This window comes from Limulus polyphemus, unplaced genomic scaffold, assembly GCF_000517525.1.
Source record: "Limulus polyphemus unplaced genomic scaffold, Limulus_polyphemus-2.1.2 Scaffold1953, whole genome shotgun sequence".
NCBI classification, from domain to species: Eukaryota; Metazoa; Arthropoda; class Merostomata; order Xiphosura; family Limulidae; genus Limulus; species Limulus polyphemus.
Genome location: NW_013667563.1, coordinates 204,647 through 222,757, shown reverse-complemented (window position 1 = coordinate 222,757; position 18,111 = coordinate 204,647). Strand labels below are relative to the sequence as shown.

The following is an 18,111-nucleotide window of genomic DNA, read 5'->3' as shown; positions in this document are numbered from 1 at the left end:
CAGTATGTTTTCCAATGATAGATCAGGTGAATCTCAATGTTACAACTTCTCTTACTTTCTAATGGGTCATGTGGTTAGCACTAGTCAACATGGAACATTATAGCTTTAAGTATGTTTTCTCAGATTAGGACAGACTTTCAACTTGCAAAGGTTTACACAGAATAGTCTGGAACAAGCTTAGAGAATAAATAATTTACAGACCTCCCTTCAATAAAAGCAGTTGTGTTTTGTACCGAAACATTTCACAAACACACACATTTATATCCAGTCTCTTTCTCTGCACAAACTCAGTTTCAGAGAAATTTTTAACTTCTCATCAATGCCTGCTTGAATCTCCTGTTACATTGCAGACCTATCTTATTTATTCTTAGGGGGAAATCAGTTTCACCTGAAAATACCACAATAATAACCATACTAAAACATTTTAAGTTTTTATTAATGTAAACTCATTTCCAAGTGAGCACAAAGCTACACAATGGGATACCTGTACTCTTCCCACAATGGGTACTGAAACACAACTTTTGTTATTATAAACCCTTAGACTTACTATTAGTCACTGTGGGGCTATTAACAAGTTAGTTTGTAGATTTCTTAAGTTTATTAATTATGCCACATTAACAACTGCATTATGTAAAATTGCATGGTATGTATTACAAAACACTGGGGATAAACTGGGTGATAACAAAACCTTCTTGAAACATTATACATTTATTAGTGTTAAACTTGAAATAAAGTTTTCTTTATCTGGGTTTCAATATGTTTTACTATTACTGATAAAGGTAATAATGTTTTTGATTTAAAAAATACTCAGTAAATGATCAAGAAACATGCCAAAATACTTAGCCCAAGAAGAAAAACAGCATTTTTTGATATTCTTCAAGTAGCCCAAATTCGAAGTCAAACATAAAAATTACAGTAACATCAATTTATTTTGTAAAAGTAAAATTTTTAAAATATTCAGTAATCACAGATTGATCTTCTGTAAATCAGATAAACTGATAATTAAAACATGTTTTACTATCACCTAGAAAGGTAATGTTTTTATTTAAAACCTATCGTGATTACAATTTAAAAATAATTAAGTAGCCAGTTAGCCAATTTGCTTATGTACATTGTTTGAATAGGATCAAAATAATATTCACTAAAGATCTGAGTCATCAGAATATTTTGCAGTCACTTACCATACCCATTAAACAGTAAACTTAACTTAACTTACCCAATTTGATGATGATTACTTTAGTTGATGAACATAAAAAAAATTATGTTTACAAACATTGCAACTCAATAAAACCATATTGTATCTATTAAAAAATTGGAAATGCCACAATTTTAAACAAAAAAACAAACATCACCAAGATACCTTTATTAAGCTTTAGGCAAGCTCCAGTCATGTGACTTTTGTTTCACACTGTATATGCATTCCTGTGTCTAGATAAACTACTTGTACCTGATGAAGAAAAAAACCTTCTCGAAACCTACTGTGTTAAACCTGTAATACTTTCTTTTGTCTTTGTTACTCTTTTAACCCATCTCTAAGCTGAATAATCTTACCTTATCTTGTGTTTTCTCACTGAAGAACAGTTTTGTAGCTTTCAAACAGATATAATTTAACACACAAACACTTTCACAATTCACAAATTAAAGGAAGGATAAAAGAAAATATATATTGTAAAAAAACTCTTAAACCTTTATATTCACTATACTATTACTTGATATCCTAATTCTTGTTCTATCCAATCATATCTAAACTTTCTTTACAGTTGTTTTTGAAGATGTGTTTCATTAGCAAATGAATAAACCACTTGATGTGGCACCATAACAAGGTTTCAACCAAGCCCTGTTAAAAAACTAAAAGAACACTTGGAAATCAGGAAATGAGTAACATATTCTCAAGAGATGATAGATTCTTAGCAAAAATAAAGTTGTACTTTGGGAAGAATACACAAATTCCACAAATGGGTTGTTTTGTTTAGTTTTGAGCTAATAATTGTAGAAATATACAGCAGAATTAATATATAAAATTGACTTTAAAATCTGTGTATCCAAAATTTTTATCAAGTGGCAAAAATATGAAAAGCCAGAAGAAACCTTGTTTTCATACTTCAAGCACAATAATTTAGACTTAAGTTATCTTTTTAATCCTAAACTTTGTATGTGAAAATGTATCATACATGCAATTCAGTTGCAGTGTATAACATTTATAACTACACACTTACTCAAACACTTTGTAACCAACTAAATGAAATAGTAATTATAACTCATTTTTTTTACTAAGCAAATGCATACTTAGCCAAAGAAGAAAATCTAGTGTTTTATGATATTCTTCGAGTAGCCTAAATTTAAAGTCAAACAACATAAAAATTAGAATAACATCAATACGTTTTACAAAATAAAACATTCAATAGTTATAATTTTATCTTACAAAGTTCTAAAATCATTAGGGAATGAACAAGAACAAAACTAGAAAGTCTATTCCAATAATATATTATCATTGTGTTAACAAGTACCAACAAAGTTATAACTTCTCTGTGCTAGCTGCAGTACTGTTTCACTTTTACAATGATGATGTGATACCAATTAACTTTAAAAAAGTTTGATGTGTAACACTATAACCAAAGTTTTGGTAATATTTCATGAAAGAAGAGAAATCCAGTATTTTGTATTAATCAGTGTTGAAAATATAGTCGTAATTAAGTAGTCTAAATAAATCAAATAAAGTTAATATAACATTAATACGTTCTGTAAGTTATTAACTCAGCCAGGTTATAATACAGTGATTTCATAGTATATTTTATATCTAGTTTTACTTTTAAAAAAAATTCAAATTCTGTAATTGAAATTATTATAATTATTTGTAGTCATATTTAGAACAAATAATTATAGCATTTGTAAACACGGTATCTGTTTACAAATATCATTACTTATACAGTTATACCAGTTGCATTTTCACTTATTTTAAACATAAACAATACCAAAAACATTTTTCTCAAAAAAATTCTAACTTAAAACAAGGAAAAAAAAACGATTCTATAACAAGTCTTATGTTATAAGAGCAGCAAGTGCCCTAAAAAGTTTTAAGTCTTTTTTTATAACTGTTATAAAAAATCTGTGAATTACATATATCAACCACATCAAAACATTTTTCTTGAAAAATAAGTCCAGATGTGACAATGTAGTATCAAAACCATCTGTATTACATAATTAAAACAAATATTAAAAAATGAAATTTATCACAACAAACCTTTTGTTTTTCACTTAGTTATACAAAATGCCATGAACTATTTTGAACATATTTTCTAATTTATTTACAGCAACTTTATATTTACAGAATAACTGAATCAAGCTTAACAATGAACAGTATATATATATATATTTATTTATTCATTAACAGAGTTGGCAGTGGGTGTTGTTAGCCAGTTGTCTTCACTTTACTCAGCATTCCAAAGTTAATGGCACTGGCAGTTAGCCTTAGTAGCTTTGCAATAATAAAGATAAGGTGAACAAATTTAGTAGCAATGAGAATCAAACTCAAAACCCTCAAATCTCAAGGCATACACACCCTCATCATGTAGCTTTGAGCTTAACAAACAAAAAAAATAATGGCAACATTTCGATTACTTGAATAATCAGAAACCCTAAATTTGATTAGTTGATTATCTTCCTGACAATCAATTTAACAGGAATTTCAATTAATTGATTATTGAAATAATCAAAATCAATAGTAATCAAAACAACTAATTTCAATTAATTCCTTATTTTTGTGATATTAGTTAATTAATCAATTTGTTTACAAGGCACTAAACAATGTAATCACTGCTCATAGGTAATCAGCTCTAAAAACTAGGTATTTAAAACTGCTAGAACAAAAAAAAAGAAAAAAAAAAGAATATATTTCAAATTTTCTTGATAGGTTATACAGGATACCATGAACTATTTTATGCATATTTTCTAATCTATTTGCAGCAACTTTATTTCTACATATTAAACTGAATAAAGTTTAACAATGGACAGTGTATATATATATAGGAGATCAAGACAGTATGTCTCTCTTATCAAATATATATATATATATTCAGAAGTGGATTATCATTGAGGCAATTGAGGCTGAAGTCTCAGGCCCCATGTTTGAAGGGGCTCCCAATCAGCTCAGAAAAAATAACATTTCTTCAAAATATATAGGGAATGTAATACTAAAATATTAAATGTAAAATAATCATAAAATATATTCAATATATGTATTACTTTTTATTTTCATTTTCTAATTATCAGTATTTAATTTTAACAATTGTTCTTTTTATGTCTGCCTGTGCACTGCTGCTGTCTTTGCTGATGAGCAATATCATTATCAGTGTTAGTACATGATGTCTGGGTGAAATTATGAAAATACAGCAGTAAAACGAAAACAAGCTGCTTAACAAATAGCAAGACAGGTAAAAGTAACCCAGGAGACTGCAAGAATTGATAAATTTTTCAGTCCTGTATCATCTTCTGCACCTACAAATGAAAATGTACTGGTTTCACCAGCATCAACACTGTCAGCATCTGTGGCAGAGCTACATGGGCCAGTAGAAGATAAATATACTCAACCTCTACCTCCATCTATTATTGATGACCTGATTCAAGAAGAGCCACATCCACATGATCCACCTTTGTTGACCCTGATTGAACCTGTATCTAAAGGAGATACAACTAAAACAACACCAATAGTCCCACATGAAACAGATATAGTTCTCTGAAAAAGCAGAGATATCTTTAAAGGAAAAGTTTCGAGATGAGTGAGGTCTTTATAACTATCATTGATCAGCTGAATAGTGCACTGGCTTACCATACAGCTACTTATACAGATGTGTACATAAATTTGTTTTTTTTTTCAAAGTAACCGCAATGGACAGCGCAGAAATTATAATTTTCCTACACTGAAAGTGTATTTCTGATAGGTACTTACCTCCTCTCACATAAATAGCTATTCTTGTTCAGTGCTACCTTCAAAAGTTTCCAAAGGGCACTCCCTAAGATGAGACAGTCAGATTCTAAGATCTGATGTGGGGAACCACACCACTTCTGAACCAGGTGTACTCGTCGCCCATTGTAGAAAAATGTTGCATACATAGGCAGAAAACAGATAAGAACATCCAAGTGGGAGGGAAATATGGCTATAAAGTGATCCAAACCATGCAATATTTATGAAACTCAATCCCAGAAATGAGAAAAGTGAGTAAAATGAAAAGGATGTGTCCCTAGATGTAGAGTGGCTAGGATGCAACAGACCATATGTGGCAACTACATCCAAAAACCCATGCTGATGGGAACTGACATCCATGGAGGGGTAGGATGAGGATCATACTGTCAGTAAGTCAACTACAATCCAAAACCCAGCCATCTGGCAGGAGTAGGAAAGAGGATCATACCATTTTCACCTCAAGTTCATGAGACCAAAGGGAATCTAGTACCCCCGACTCATATACGAGGCACATGTTGTGACAGATTTATTATTATACTATTTATTTTAATATTGATGTTTATTTAAATTTAATTTATATTTAGAAATGTATATAATATATACTGTTAAATATGTACTGTAAAACCCTCTCTTTTCTCTATAGTTGTAGAAGATTCTTGAGTGTAAGAATCAATAATATACGCGTGTACGTAAACATCAGTGTAGCTTTGTACTGTTATGTAATCTGAATTTTCGAGAAACTCTCCAAACGCCTATAAATAGTATCTATTATTGGGTTGCTGTATGCAAATAAGCATTCAAGACATTCCTCTTTGTCATGGAGAAAAAGCCCACCTATGGGTGAGAAATGACTAAAATAAAACGGAGTAGATTGAAAACTAGAATGAAGCAGGTCAAACCTAATACAGGCTGCAAGTCTCCAGTTTGGCATGAAGACAACAAACAGCAAACATACCCGGGAGAAGGTCACATCACGACCCAGAAAATCCCAACTACAGTGAAACCACATGTGTAAAGCGAGAGCCGAAGATGACATACAAGTCAACTTGGAGGTAATAAGGAATCATAGAAAAATGGGGAATTGGATAAAACATAACATACCTGAGAAATCTTGTTGAAAAATGCCAAAGTATGCCTAGCCGATTCCACATGAGGAGTAGGGAAAACATGGCAAAATCCGGTGGTGTAAAAAGGCTACGAAATTGTCATCAGCCTGAACAGGTTCAGCTTGTTCAGGAGGATTAGTGGGGCAAGTTCAGGAGAAGAAGGTTGACCCATACAACGATCGATCTCATGAAGGATAATAGCAGATAAATCCAATGACTGGTCTTCCCCACGTGCAGCCTGTGAAAATAGAGCTAGAGGTATAACACTTGAAGTGGAAACATGAACCTCAGAATTCATTGTAGAAATATGTAAATCAAACAAAAATGCTTGAAGTAAAATATGCAAGTGTGAGAAAAATAAAGATTGGGAATTTAAGTTAAATCAAAAAAGTTCATCAATGAAGCAGATAAAGGATAAATCTCGAGCAAAAATGAAGCAAAAGCAGTTGAATATGCTCTCACTGATGTACATACAAATTGAAATTTTGTGGCAACTGAGTTTTGATGATATAATTTAAGATTTCGCAAACCAGAAAGCTAGAAAAGCAAACTTCTTTAATTAAATATGACAGAGCACACAAACTGACAAATTCCCTTTTTAATTTTACATTTTATATGCCCTAAAGTAAAGTTTGTTTTAGGCTGTTTTAGCAAATGACAAAATATACAGTTTTAAGGTTCTTTTATGTTTACTTCTCAATTAGCCTAAGCACCGCATGTGTAAACTGTGTAAATGTACTATGTACTGTACATGTATTATTAATAAAAATCTATATAAAAGAGCCCCCAAAATAAAATTAGCCTCAGGCCCCAAGTACAGTCAATACACCCCTGTATATATTCCTACAACACACTGCATAAAAATCAGTTTTGCAGTACCTTTTATAACTTGTGAAAAAACTGTGATTTACATATGAACTATATCAAAACATTTTGTTTGAAAAAAAATCCAAATCTGTATTACATAATCACAACAAATCTTTTACTTTTTATTCCATTTAGTAAAACATTATGCACAGCAACTTTAAAAACACTGATCAGCTGAACATGTTCATATAGAGTTTACATCATCAATGTTCTATGGTTTTTCTTGATGGTCAGTTATATCAAAGGGCCTAAAGTTTAGCATTTTTAAAATTTGGAAATGTATACAACAAGTCTGGTGAAGTATCTAAATCATACGTAGTCATCTCCTTAATGTACCACTCAGGAAGTATCTGGAATTCTTCAGGTTTGTCTAACAGATACAGTTTTATATCTTGATGAGGCTGCCATTCCAGCTTGTACACTACACTGTAAAATAGAATTCATTTAGCATTTTAATGAAGAATAACTTGAAGCATTTGATGGTATACTTCTCTGGGATTGTGTTCTCTTCTAGCAGTAGCTATTAGCAACAAGCAATATATACACATATTCAGTAAAAACATTTTTGATCGTGCATTTTTGGTGTTATGGCTTGAAAAAAAAACTACTTCATAATGATGAAATATTTCAGAATTGATGTAACTACATAAAATTACAATTTACACTTAATACGTTATGAAATAAAATATAGTTCTTAACCCTCTGGATAAAGGTGGGTCAAAGTGCAAATGTCACTAACTCTTTCTTTTCAGTGTTACCTTCAAAACTTAATTATGCTACTATATTTTCAATTTATACCAGTAAGTTCATCATCAAAATGCAGTTTATGATTCTAATTTTTATATTTTATAAGATTTTATTTCAAAAATAAATATTTGAATAAATTTTTAATCTGCATCTCTCAGAGTCACAACTTGGCAGCACCGTGACTTCTCATTTATAGACATTTTTCTCTTCCCTTAGAACTTCAGATTATTCAACCAACAAAAAACACATGCTATAGATATTTAGAATTCATAATATATAATTTCAACCTCTTATCTTCTTGCGTTATTGATATATCACAATATGTTTAATCCACATTGACATACCATTCCTATATCTTCAGTCTTACAAGAAGTGTCTACAATTTTCTCTTCATTGCTCTTGGACATGTTTATAACCAACAGAAAGATCAATTTCTACACTATCTAAATCATATAATTGTTTGTTTTGTTTTCAAAGGTAAAAACTGATAATTTGCCATGAGAGCTCATGCAGAAGTTTTCCTAGTGTGAAGATTATCACAAATTGTGCACCTGTAAAAATATTTGTGCAGTTAAAAATTCACCTATATAAGTAAGTTAAAGTGGATAAATATTAAAAAGACATATTTAAGATTATAAAATTCCATTCCCGAGTTGATAAATAAATATATTTACTACAATATTCTTCATTTTTTGGATCATTTGTTACTACTACTAGGCCTGTATATACGTGGTGCAATAAGGCATCATGTATTATAAAATGAAGTTAAAATATAATTGTGCAGTTTTAAAAATTCATAGGAAAAGAAAAGTAATTCATGTAGTTTTCAAATATGCATTTTAGAACACATTAAAAAAACACTTGTTTAGAACATATCAAAAACTAATATCATTTACCTAGCTTTCAAGCTAACTTATAATTAGGTTAAAAATTGTATTAATTCTCAGAGCAATATATTAAGTCCAAAAATCATGAGCTCAGAGGAACAACCAACGTATATTTTTTATTTATTGTTATACTTTTTAACATAACTAAATAAAATGTAGAAGTTGATTAGGTTAGACAAGAAAACCCAATTAAAAAAAATACACCTTGAGCAATGCATGTGGGATGAGCATCATGTGATGCAAGTTGATATAACTCAATACTTTGTTTACCATAACTTTCACTAAGGTCTTGTTGGGTGATTTAATAATTTGTTCCACTAGTTAGACTTGGTTCAAAAAACAATGAAACTAAATGAAAACATGTCCACTGTTACAAGCTAGAGGCTGTTCAGGATAAATAACTGTAATTGTCTGTTAAAATCTGCAGTCATTCTATAAAAATATAATGTTTGCTAAAAGCTTGCCAAATTTCATGAAGGTACACTTAGTACATTCAGAGTTAAAGTATGTATAGTTTCATGGTTACATGATGATTTTAAGGTCGGTCATTTTGACCGACCTCGTATACTGTGTTAACAGACTGAACATAGGAGCATCAGTCAATTTCAAGTATACAAGTATCTTATTGTAATCTGTTGAATTAACCATAAAACTATCTTGTAATAAGAAAGTGATTTATGTATACTTACTGTAACAAATTCTTATTAACAAATATATATATATATATATATATATATAATCTGTTACATTAAGCACACACACCTCTGTTCATTGAATAACTAAGAATTAGGTTTCATATTCTTGCCATTGATTTTGTGTCCTAGTAAAAACTTTTTATGACAATTATTTGAAAAACAGCTTACACATTTCCTTTTTAAAACTGACAAAAATTGTGTTTATTAAGTAATCAAAAATTCACTTACTGTGGGTCATCAATAGTCACATTCTTTTGTACAAAAGATAAAAAGTCATCACAAAAATTCATACAAGCAGCAGGAGACCACAAATCCTAAATAAGCCAATAAATACAATTAAGCTTCTATAAATTAGGATTACAAAGCATTCTTATGATTAAAATTATGAAACAAAAAGTGTTTAATATAGTCTGTACACAACTATTTTGAGAATAGAAGCTCAGTTTTGTCACATTTTTTTCCATAAAAGTATTTATAATTTCCTGAGAAAATGTAAATGTTTAAGATAATGTATTTCTGTATTAAATTGGAAATAAGTGAACATAAGAAAATGCTACCAGTTACAATATATATATAAATATACATGTGTGTGTGTGAATATAAAAAAATGAGATAAATGTTCAAACACTTTCAATAATTTCTGTAAAGTATATTAGTAGCATTAGTATATTAATTTATATAACATACCCTTCCTTTCTGAGATATGTCCTTCAGAGAAAATGTTTGTAGTTTCTCAACAATACCATTATCATTTCTAAAGCCACAAATGACTCTTGGAATTCCTGCTAAAAAGGACTGTGCCCACCACTTCAATAACTTGTATCTGATAAAAAAAAGGGGATATAAAAACATTGGAGAATAGAAAATATAAAAAAGTTTTACATTTTTTAAACAACATAAAATATTGTTCAATGCATATCGCTCTTTTAAAACAGTTCTATGCTTACAAGAAAGACTTTTACAGATGAACTGCACAAATGCTATGGCATGTTTGTGAGTGAGTGTCATGTTTAGTAATTTTGTACTTGTACTTCTATAAGAAAGTGGTATAGTCCTTCTGAGAAGGTCTTGTTCAGATAGAGACATCTGCAATGGAGAATTTTAGTGTGTAAAATTTGATGCTTATTTAATGCCACTTTTGTCTTCTCATCAGGAATATGAGCAAGATCATTAAAAGACTCAAAAAATAACCGTTTTTATACAAAAAACAAAAGTAATCACACTTAAGTTTATCAAGAAGCCATTGATAAAAAAAAAACATACACTGATACATTTAATGTATCTGCAATAAAGGATTCCATTTCTGACATACTTGTATAAAATGCTTTCTGGGTCTTAAAACTGAAACTGAATTGTCAAATAAATGATAAAAATTTACTAAACTGAAGTATATATATATAAATACATAACTAAAAGACCAACAAAATCAGATACACAGTCTTTATAAATAACATCAAACTAAGTGTTGGTAGGTAGATATAACCAACTTACTCCAAAAAACAACCCAGTGCCTTGATGATATCTTACCGAAAGAAATTCCTTTCTTGTTTAGGATGTGAAATTTTCCGTGAAGTCTTGAGTTCAACAAAATGCTGTAAAGAGCTACATTTACATGACTTATCTGATTTCTGTGACACTGAATCTAACCCATCTACCTCTGCTCCATAAACTAAAGAGTGTCTGTTTAAGCGAGTCCTTAATACAGAACAGTATTCTTCTTTTTCATTGATAGGTGCTATAAGATCAGGTGGTTCATCTTCTTTCCCTGATTAAAATATAAAAAATAAATTTCCAGAAACACATTAACATATGCATCAATACAATCCCCCACAATCAAAAATAAAAAGATTTACAAAAGTAGCCTTTGCAACTTTTGGTTTTCTACCCATAATTATCCTTCAAGCATATTCAACTAAAAATAAAAAACGTCTTTAGAAACATCTGTGAAGTATTTCAATTCAAAGGTCATAAGGAGGAGGCACAATATATCTCTGTTAAGTGTTTTGTCTAACTTGGTTTAGAACCGATTTCTTCTTGTGTAGTACAATGAAAAGTGTTCCAGTCCATTTGATTTTATGTATCAACTAAGAGCATGTTATGAATATTTCTTTAAAATGTTGATTTTTTTTTCTCTTCTTTACCTGAAGTCATGTATTGCTCAAATTTGTATCCCCAGGAAGACATTAACTTATCCCGCTCAGTCAGGTCACTTTCCCTTTTTTTTTTCTCTCTGTGTGAAAAGCACAGAGATAGATAGTATTCTGGAATCTGGTGGCACATATCAGCCAGTCTTCCTGTTGTTCATAAACAGTGACAAGTATGGTAGTGAGTAGCCCACGGTAACAGATGAAGTCTGTGTGGAGACTAAAGAAAATTGATCAATCCATCTCATATTACTAGTTTTTGTAAAGATTAATAAAAGTCTTATATCTGACATACATTACCAATCTTCACATAGACTAAAAAATGTAACAACCAAATATAACATCTAAAATTAAAGAACTGTTGTGACTCCCATTATTGATCTACATGTTGATTAACCATTACATATGGGACTAATAAAGGTTTTTCTACTGTAGTTGGCCTATTTATGGACCAAAATTGTTTTGACATTATCCCCAGTCTGTGTAGAAACTAAAGTAAATTGTTATTAGGTAAACTACTTATCCAAATATATAAGAATGTTTAACGATAACATTTAGAAATTTTCAATTTTAATACTTTTAAAATAAGTAAAAAAGCAAAAAACTAAACCCAATAAAAAATTTTTAAGTAGTAATATGGGTCTTAGAGTTTCTCATCTTAACTCACACCCTTGGAGGCTTATTGCCATGTCCTCTCATCCCAAACAATGATCTTTTCATAAAACCTCATTATACTGATTGTATGAAAACTTACCTTCCATCTTTAGAGTCTTTATCTGTTGTGCTAGTTACGTGAAATTTTTTTTGTTCCTTATAATCCATTTTAATAAATTATCCAGCTTTTCATTCAATTCAAATGATTTTTTTATTGCCTTTTCATATCCTGCATTTAAATCAAAGTTCACTTTTGATCCATTAGGAGGCATATGCAAATACTTAAGTTGGTGGCTGTCATTACAGTAAGCACGATTACCATCAAGTGAGAAACATCCCACTATCTGTGGCTCTCGGAAGAAAGGAAACTTCCTTTCATATTTTGTAGAATTATGAACCTGCATTGCTCCAATGTAGCAATATTTCCCAAGAGAAGAATACTTTCTTTTTTTTAATAAATTGCTGTTTATTACTTCTTTTTCTTCCATGTTTTCAACACAAATATCTGATGTGTTTCATTCATCTGAAAAAAATAAAAGAAAGATGTAAAATATTGAATAATTTATGGTATTTTTAAAAATTCTTGTGTCTAAGAAAAAATTGAATAGCATATATATTTCTGGAATTGGTAGAAAAGTTAAAAAATTAAATAAAAAACTTGACTTTGTGATACAAATGCACAGGATGCGAGGTTATAATGTGTAAGCAATTATTCTGATTGTCAGAACATGACTAATGGAGTTCTTTTGAGATATTCATCATTATTACTTAAATGAGTAAGTTGTTTCAGTTGCTTATTCTAAATGTTTCTCTTGTAAGGTTGCTTAAATAAATTACTAATGTTTTGAAAACATTACCTTTTACAAATAGTTCCTTTTCACACATTATTTCCACTATATTTATATTTTACTATTATGCTAAAATGTTTTTAGAATTCAGAACATATTCATAAGAAATCTACAGAACAAATCCATGGTTTTGAATTGTCTATACATACAGTAAAACCTTGTTTGCACACTGTAATATCAAATAAAAGCTGTTATTTGCTAAGGAACTTTTCATCAGTTATAAGGCAACAGAGTGATCTTGAGATTTAACTCAGAGCTAAAGTGCTTTGTGGATATATTGCAACAATTGTTGTGGTCATGAATGTAAGCTTGAGCCAAAAGTTATATGCATAGTGATGAGTCATTTATATCCATAGAAATGGAACCTCTTAACGAGACTGCAGTAATGCTGAATAATAAAATATAATAAAGTACTAAGGAAATTTCTGATTAAAAAGCAATTTCATGAAATTATCTTTGGAGAAAAAATAAGTCTCATAGAGACAGGCAAAATATATCTATGTTTAATTACAATATCAAATATTTAATTAATATTTTTTCACATACTTCAGAGAGTTAACATTCATTAAATAATCCAATTATGTTTTCTATATCCCATTTATATATATAGATATATATACATACACACACATAAATACAAACATACCTACCCGACAAAGTATGCCATACTATTTCATTCTTTACTGCTTCTAATCTTTGCCCAAATATTGTTGAATTATGTGAATTTTTGAAACTGAAAATCATAAACTACAGAAACGTACAAATCATGTAAAACAGTCACAATGTTGATGTACTGGTTCCTAGCCAGTGATTCAGTGGAAAAAGGAGGGACGGGAATGATTAGTGCTTATAATTACCGTCCCTCTTTATAAATATATATATATGTATATCTATATTATTCATTTCTACATCATTTCCAAGGTTCTTTTCAACCTTATGTATAACTATCTACCCATGATATTCCAAGCATGCAGGATCAAAACAAAAAAGTTAGCAACAGAAATCTATTATCCAAAAAAAAGCTTTCGGAAAGTGATATTTCCTTTATCGAGGTAAATGGAAAATGACCACTGTAAAAATATTGATCAGTTACATAGTCGTTATCCAAGAAATTAGAATATGATTGAAACTGTTAAGCAGCATTGTATGAATGTGCGTGATGTGAAGTAATGTCATGAACAGTTGGAAAATTTACCAAGATAAACGCTTGATGAAATGGAAACTTAAATTGATTTTTCAATAAAAGCACTGAATCAACAAATGTTCCTGTATTGTTTCGTGCTTTTGTTGATAAATCTCCTAATTGTTACTTTTGCACAAACACATACTTTTATAAGCTGTTATTTCAATACTACTCTTTGTTTTCCATCACTTAAAATTAACATACACAACAAATGTTATTTCACAATTTAGTCATACTGTTAGAAACGCATGATGTCATCACTTCTGGTACAACTATATAACTGATCAACATGCATAAAATAGCCATATACTGTTTACCCCTGTTGAAGGAAAGTCCACTATAACTTTCTACATTCTGTATATCCATATATATATATATATATATATATATATATATGCAACATACTGTAGAACAGGCCTATAGCCTATAGAAAGATTTAGCCTGTCCATGGACTGAAAGAGGTTGAGAATCATTGTTATGGATGACACAACAGTGTTCCCATCCTTTTTTGCTTCATGGTTTCTGGTACTTTCAATACAAATGGCACCTAATATTAAACATAGGCTAAACAAACAGATCAGACACCTCTGTGGTTAGGCACGGCTATCCTAGTTTAGAAATGCTTATCAGTTCCTGCCATCAATGCAGCTACTCTTAACCAAATAGCAAGATTACTGTCAATTTTTATGTACCCCTACCTGAAAATGTCGAATGTTCTGCAGTGTACTGGAATCTAATCTTAAGGCCAATCCATAGCTTGGCACATTTACCACTGGGCTATGTCTAGCGGCAATAGCATTTGATAATAAAACAAAAAAAAAAAAAGATTTAGGTGAGCTGCAAATTATTTCATAGCATACAAAAACTTTCATTTGTTGGGGAATGTAAGTGTCACAAATTATTTACTGCAACAAACTGACTTTACAGAATCCAAACTGGTACACACCAGTGAACAAATTAATGGCCACTCATTTATCAAAGCCATGCGCCTTGGATCTGTGAACTAAAGCTTTTTTCATACTCTTGGTCATGTTGATCTCTTCAAATAATGGCATGGTTAAATGACGACTTATTTTTAATAATCTACTATAAGCTATTTACTGTAACTGAATAGTGAGACCAATACAAAATAAAATAAATAAAACTTAAATGTCCAAGATGCAGGAAAACTATAACATGAAATATAACTATGACACATATTCTATTAGTAAAATTTCACTACATGTGTAACATACACAATACTTAATGCAGATATCCATATACAGTGTTGAAAATAGTTTTACTTCCCACTTTTGTTTTATAAACTGACTACAATGTGAATATGGAAAATAAAGACAAATAATAATAAATTTTCTTTTTTAGTTTAAATCAATAAAACGAATACATAATGCTCGATTATCATCTCAAAGTTTTCGTAATTCGGTATTCACGCCCATAGTTGAAACGTACAAGTTATAAATTATATAACTCACTAACTGTAGTCTGTAAGTGTAAATGTAATGGAAAGAGACTATCTGACTAGGCTAGCCTTTACTTTTAATAAATATGTGAACATCGGATAGCAAGCCAAACCATTCTTAAGTAAATATAACGTAATACTTAAAACATATTTTGAAATTTATCAACATATCAAAAATATATTTTTTAAGTTCTATTCTAACTTATTTAATGACTTACAAGTTACAGTTACGAAACATAAACCATATCCTTCGAGCAGTTAAGCCTTCGGAGTGACACCTACATTAAGTTACTGAACAGTTTGGCGTGAAAATTTTAACCCCTTGGATGTGAATTATGTGTGTCGAAGATTCCATTTGAAGTTAATAAATGCATATGGATACAATACACTTTTTATTACTATTACAGAACACAAATATAAGGATATTTCGACCCTCTTAGGTCATCATCAGATTATGAGTAATTATAGGCCATTACTCATTACAGCAATTACAAAACTGAGATAACATCTAGTGATTCGAGAATAATAATGTTAGGTTACCGTTAGCAGTATTGTTAACGTCGTGATTCTATGATCTCGACGAATACTAATAAGTGTCAACAAATCTTTTTTTCCATTCGATACATATTACGAGCACTTATCCAAGTGTTTATAATAAAGTTGAATTTGATTGTTTTGTCTATTTATAATACAACGCTGTGTCCAGTCTCTTTCTTTTGCATAAAGACTCAGCCAAAGGAAGAGAAAATCTAGGCATTGCTCTGCAATACAGTATCTGACTAATCATCCAGTTTTTGCGGTTCTTGCAGGCTACTCTCAGGGAATTCCGAGAATACCCATATACAATTGTCCAGACTTTGTTGTACACAGAGAAGATGGCCATTTTGATTGAAATAGACGACTTGCACATTCCTTTTTTTGTGCAATATTGAAATAAAGTTGTTTTGTTTCAAAGTGAAACATTTGTGGCTAGTTTTTTTGTTTTTTTTTTGTTCGAGACTGATTTATTAACACTCTGCACACATTATCTATATCTCCGGTATTTCTGATTTTGATATCTAATGTGTTGATTCACTTGAGAACACCACAGTTTGACTTCTAAAACAGAAAGTTCAAGAATCTAGTGTACAAACAGGACTATAGCACTTTAAGAAGAAAAGAAATGTAGACATAATTTCACAAAGAATAAAAATATTTAATAGTCTTTAGACTTTCGTCTATATAAAACAGCGCATAGTTAGTTTACATTCTTTAAATCAAAAGTAAAAAGGTAATAAATTTGCACTAATAATTTAAATTATACAAATGTTACATACCACAAGGTTTGTTTTATAAGATTTTCATTTGCTTAGCCCTGTTTCTGTGTCTTGCCCTCATGTGTGTAGGTAATGCTCATTTTAAGGAGTGATACAGAGATGTTTTAAGTTAGTAGTTGAAGGTTTATTTTCCTTGAATACATATTGTTACGTCCCCGTTCGTTAGTTAATTTTCCGTAAATTCTTTCCGACTAAACTTTAACGACACAAGTCCTTTCTTAACCCGATGACTACCGGTACTAACTTTCTTAGTAGGCAATGCAAGTGTGCATTTGTGAATTGAAAAAATGATATAGAACTTATCTTTTAATGGATTTCTGATTTTATTTTTATAAATAGTAGCATAACATTCAATTATTTGTACAAAATTGTATTCTTTAATGAAGTTTAAAGAGGAATTTAATGAAAAAATTCTTAAAATACGTTTTAGACTTTAAATAAGCGCCCTCAAAAATTTTTTTAAGATAGTTCCTTTCACCTCAGCATTGGTTCTGCCATCTATGATTGGTATCTAAACCTTTTTCTAGTCTGTTTTCTTTATAAAACTGCGTCTGGGCGTGTCAAACCGCAGTTGTAAAACTTTTAGCCAATCCTAGTCGAAAGTGTCAATTTCAGTACCAGTTATTCCAATTGCTGTATCTCCCATTTGACAAATCATAGGATGATAAGGAAAGCATGTGATGAAACGTTGTTCTCTGGATTTTACAATATGAATGTGGGCGGTGCTTATTATAGTAACTGCCATTTTATGTAGAGGTTGTATTTAGTACTGGCCAATAGGTCTTTTCTGTAAGCGTTAGAAAAGTTGCTTCTGGAAAAAAACTGCATGGGATATACGTGACTTTTATTTTTCTTATATAGTAGCTTAAGTCATGCTGCATGGTATATCTGTTTATATTAATCATTATATTGAAAAATTAACTCAAAATACATATATTTCTTAGGAAAGAAGTTGATCCACGATTGTTATGGTTAAGAGTTACCGAGTGCAAAGTCTTTACATGAATTAGACTTAGGAATTTGAACTGAAAGAGTTTGTGATTATTTATATTTTTTTGAATTTAAATTTGTAGTTTTAAGCTCAATAATTTAGCATAATTTTATATTTAGTTCATAATAATAATAATATGATTCAGTATTTAAAATTAAAAACTTGTGTGATTTGTACGTAATACTATTAGTACTGTTACGTCTCCGTTTGTTAATTAACTTTCCGTAACTTCGTTCAGACGAAACTTAAGCGAC

General features: G+C 30.3%; 1 protein-coding gene across 1 annotated transcript; it reads right to left on the bottom strand.

Moving 5' to 3' along the window:
* Window positions 1–7,002: 7,002 nt before the first annotated feature.
* LOC106465465 (decapping and exoribonuclease protein-like) lies at window positions 7,003–15,824 on the bottom strand. Its single transcript, XM_013925695.2, has 7 exons — window positions 15,769–15,824; window positions 12,161–12,583; window positions 11,404–11,626; window positions 10,790–11,027; window positions 9,950–10,085; window positions 9,491–9,576; window positions 7,003–7,359 (listed from the first exon to the last, which is right to left on the bottom strand). The coding sequence occupies exons 3-7, from the start codon at window positions 11,540–11,542 to the stop codon at window positions 7,182–7,184; spliced, it is 777 nt and encodes a 258-aa protein (XP_013781149.2). The 5' UTR covers window positions 11,543–11,626; window positions 12,161–12,583; window positions 15,769–15,824; the 3' UTR covers window positions 7,003–7,181.
* Between the last annotated feature and the right edge of the window lie 2,287 nt (window positions 15,825–18,111).